Source organism: Rosa chinensis, chromosome 6, assembly GCF_002994745.2.
Source record: "Rosa chinensis cultivar Old Blush chromosome 6, RchiOBHm-V2, whole genome shotgun sequence".
In the NCBI taxonomy this organism is placed as follows: Eukaryota; Viridiplantae; Streptophyta; class Magnoliopsida; order Rosales; family Rosaceae; genus Rosa; species Rosa chinensis.
The window spans coordinates 1,516,859-1,521,393 of NC_037093.1; the positions used below are offsets into that span (position 1 = coordinate 1,516,859).

At 36.9% G+C, this 4,535-nt stretch overlaps 1 protein-coding gene across 3 annotated transcripts; it reads left to right on the forward strand.

The window, feature by feature from the left end:
• Positions 1-377: 377 nt before the first annotated feature.
• Positions 378-4,134, forward strand: LOC112169799 ((-)-germacrene D synthase). 3 transcript variants are annotated; one of them, XM_040508036.1, is made up of 7 exons: positions 378-558; positions 828-1,095; positions 1,333-1,708; positions 1,801-2,022; positions 2,878-3,016; positions 3,134-3,382; positions 3,647-3,824. In XM_040508036.1, the coding sequence occupies exons 1-7, from the start codon at positions 418-420 to the stop codon at positions 3,713-3,715; spliced, it is 1,464 nt and encodes a 487-aa protein (XP_040363970.1). In that variant the 5' UTR covers positions 378-417; the 3' UTR covers positions 3,716-3,824. The 3 variants fall into 3 exon arrangements, with proteins under 3 accessions (XP_040363970.1, XP_024162628.1, XP_024162627.1); XM_024306860.2 differs by having other exon boundaries at positions 379-540; positions 3,679-4,134; XM_024306859.2 differs by having other exon boundaries at positions 382-558; positions 3,679-4,134.
• The last annotated feature ends 401 nt before the right edge of the window (positions 4,135-4,535 follow it).

The following is a 4,535-nucleotide window of genomic DNA, read 5'->3' on the forward strand; positions in this document are numbered from 1 at the left end:
GGAAAAAAAAAAGGTTGTGTACTCTCGACTAGGACAATAGTTGGCTGTACGAGAGTAAAACCTTGGCTGTATACCCTTGACTTACTGGCTGTATGATAAGAGTTTGGGTGGCTGTTGATCTTCACCTGTAGGAGAGAAAGCAGAGCATAACGAGTGGACAAGGCATGTGAGTTAGAGGGAGAAAACAACAAAAATCTTTCCAAAAAATAAAATGTGAGTAAGAAAGAAAGGAGATCAAAACAAGGGCTGGGATTGTGCCACGAGAATTGGACCGGAAAGCATTATCAACCAACACATTTTACTTGTTCTTTTTCTCTTTTTCTATTTCTTCAACAAACGCGTGCAGCTAGTACTTATATATAGGGAATATTTTTTTCAAATCTTCTTCAACTCACGCAAAGCCATTCATACGGGAAAATGTCAGTCCAAGTTTTGGCATCTCAGGCTCAAAGGCCAGATAGTGTGGCTGATGTTAAGCGACCGTCAGCTAATTTTGCCCCAGGCATTTGGGGTGATCATTTTCTCTCCTATGCTACCACGGTAGGATATACAGTACATGTATGTAGTAGCGCATATTTTTCTTTAAGCTAGTAATTCCCAGTAATATATACTTATATCGATTTATTATGAAGCTTCAGTTGGGCATAATTTTATACCATGTAAGGTCTGTGTGTGTGTTTGTGTTTTTTTTTTTTTTTTTTTTTTTACGTACAGCTCCTTATGCATAGCCAAAAAATTCCAATAAGGCTAAAGCAAATGCATGGCCACGTTAATTTAGAGCATCTGAAAATCTTATAATTTTTCTTTTCTTCAATTTGCTTGTGTAGGAAGTTGACACTAAACTTGAGCAACATGTTCGAGAACTGAAAGAAGAGGTGAAGAGGATGCTAATGGACTCCTTAAAAAACCCTTCACAACAATTGGACTTGGTTGATGACATTCAACGCCTAGGCGTGTCCTATCATTTTGAGAATGAGATTGAAGAAATTTTGAAACAAATTCACCACAACTACTCTTATGGTAGTGAAGATGACCTTTACACTACTGCTCTTTGTTTTCGATTGTTGAGACAACAAGGTTACAATGTTTCATGCGGTAAGTTGTTCGTGTATTCTAATAGCTCGCTTTGCAGTGCTAAACTAAGGAAAAGAGTATATACGTATAATATTAGCATCGGCATGATTTCGTAAACTCTTAGTTGAATTTCTATGCCCATGCATGCCAATATACGGATACCAACCTGACATGAAATTTGTCAATCTCTTTGTCTTTTTCTGTATATAGATAATATGATATATAGAGGCTCATATAATGGATTCCCCGGTGATGCAGATATGTTCAACAAGTACATGGAAGGAAATGATAAAAAATTTAAGGCATCTCTCCTAAGTGATGTATCCGGACTATTAAGCTTGTATGAAGCCGCGCATCTTAGGATACACGAAGAAGACATACTTGAAGAGGCTCTAGCCTTCACCACCACTCATCTTGAGTCGATCAAACACAGTTTAAACCCTCCACTTTCGAAACAAGTAGCTCATTCCTTAACTCAGCCACTTCGAAAGGGCAACACTAGGGTGGAAGCTAAATATTACTTGTCAGTCTATCATGAACGCGATTCACATAACGAGACTCTCCTTATTTTTGCAAAGTTGGATTTCAACCTACTGCAGCAAGTCCATCAAAAGGAACTATGTGAAATTACACAGTTAATTAACTATCAAACTACTTACATATCTACTATATCAAAGAAATGCTATTTGGTTATACCAATTAAATTGTTCTGTAATTTAATTGTAGGTGGTGGAAGGACTTGGACGTGAGAAACACGTTGCCGTTTACAAGAGATAGAGTTACCGAAGTATACTTCGGCTGGGCTTTGTCAGTGTACTTCGAACCTCAATATTCCTTTGCTAGGAGGACATCATGCAAAGTCACCGCCATGGCATCTATTATTGATGACATTTATGATGCTCATGGCACACTCGAAGAATTAGAGCTTTTTACTAAAGCTATTCAGAGGTTAATTTATTATTTAAATTAATTGTCACTAGCCCTTGTCTAAAGTTGATTGCCCAACAATTGAAAGCCAGCGAAAAGATTCACACGGATTTGCCTCAATACACACACACGCACAAGAGCGCACGCGCGCACACACCCGTACGATTTTTAAAAAATGCAGACATTGTCAATTTGATAATTACACAATAAATTTTAACAATTGAAGTGTACGTTATACTTTCATATTCCTATTTTAATTTATAAGTAACTCTGCAACATTTCAGCCATCTATTACTAACAAAAATGTGAACCATTTAACCACGACAAGTGGTTGGTTAAGTGGATGCACTGGCACGCCAACGTTTAAGATGTGGAATCCCCACGTCTTGTGTTCGAACGTTCGGTCCGCTTAGTGTAATTGTTGAATTATAAACGTGGCCAAAGAGGGCCGCAATGCCTGTTAGCCGTCTAGGTCCCTAGCAGATTAATCCTTAGGCTTAGGAAGCTTTTGGAATACCGCGATCAATCCGAAATGAGAGTGTAAAATAAAATGGTGAATTATTAGAGATAAATGTAGAGTGTTGGCAATAATTGAAATGGTTAAATGGTTTATGTTTTCCTGAAACTTTGCAGGTCAATTATTTGAGCGGCCTAGAATTAAGAGGATAGTCCAGATCATCAAAAACAATTTAAATGATATTTTAAAAGTGCAGTTAATTAACCTTACGTGAGAACGACTGTACATATAGCTATATACATGATTGATAATAAGTATCCGCATAAATACTACAAATCAACAGTTTTTAGGTTCAACAGCATTTTTGGTTATGTTAAAATATGCAGAGCTAACTTTTCAATTGTCTACTACTTGATTAGGTGGGACGTCTGTGTCATAGATCTGTTACCAGATTATATGAAAGTCTGTTATAAGGCACTATTAGAAGTTTATACTGAAATTGAAGAACAGCTTGCAAAAGAAGGAAAGTTGTATCAAATCCAGTACGCCAGAGAACCTGTAAGCCCATTAGTCTAGTACTTTTTGAGTTTTAAGTCTATATAGATGGTTTATGTATGTAAAATATGACTTTCGTTAGCGACAAACAAATGTTAATCGGTTGTTTCTTATATGTAGATGAAAAAGCTATTTGAAAATTACTTCCTTGAAGCTAAATGGTTGCACCAAAAGCACATACCAACAATGGATGATTATATGTCCCTAGCATTAATGACCACAGGCTACCCCCTGCTAATAACAACAGCCTTTGTTGGAATGGGAAATATTGCTACACAAGACTCCTTCGATTGGTTGGCCACTTATCCCAAGGCTGTAAAAGGGGCTGCAATAATTTGCCGACTCATGGATGACATAGCGGACCATAAGGTACGTACGTACTGCTATATAGCAAGTCTTGATCGATATATGTTGTCTGTTAATTTCATCATCGATCACTTCAAGACCTTATACTACGTGGGTGGGTGTGTGTGTGTTTTTGTTTTTGTTTTTTTTGGTAGTACGATACTGTGTATGGTGGTTATTAATTGATATGTGGTACTTAGCACGGTTATGTATATGAGCCGATTCCTCTAGTGCTTGCATTTTTTTTTCCTAATTAAAGCAATTATTAAGCTTTGCATTTGAACCTAGCAAGACGATTATGTACGTCTCTGCATTTGTAGTTTGAGCAAAAGAGAGGACAAGTTACCTCAGCTGTAGAGTGCTACATGAAAGAATATGGTGCCACAGAAGAAGAAGCAATAATCGGATTGCGTAGAGAAGTGAGTGATGCATGGAAGGACATAAATGAATCGTTCCTCCTCCCTAATGTTCCTCCGAGGCCATTGCTAACTCGAATTATTAACTTTGCATGTATCATGGATGTTGCATACAAGTACGCAGATGGTTACACTACTCATCATGATACTGTGCTTAAGGATTTGATAGTTTCTACACTTGTCCAACCCGTGCCTGTATAAACTTCAAATCATGTTTCTTGTATATCCTAATATGATGGGTTGGGTTTCCAATCCTCTTTCGTCCTTTTTTAATTCTGATGCATGCATCTCAGGCTTCTCACATCTCTCCTCAAAACTCTATTCCTTTTGGTTCTGATGTGGTATGGCTTTTTCTTTGTAATCCTTTATTTGTTCTCTTAATATAATTGTTTTCCGTCAAAGAAAAAAAAAACATACAAAAAACTATTGAAATCTAATAAATTGAAAACATGGAGATATATTGATCTTTCTGTTATATATTATGAGGTTCTCTCTAGAGGAATTATTCAGAATAAGTACGGAGATGCAGTCAGCAATATTGATGGATTTTATCTTTTGGTCTGAACAGCAATATTGATAGATATATAAAAGAAAACCAAACATATGGGACCGAAGCATTTTAGACCACATTGGGTCATTGGGATTAGATACCCTAAAAAAAACCAGCCATCAATTCCAACTCAGAATGAGGCTATAGCTAGCATTTCCATTTCATCCATTATATTTGAACCCCCCCTTTTTCCATTATATTTGAACCTCCC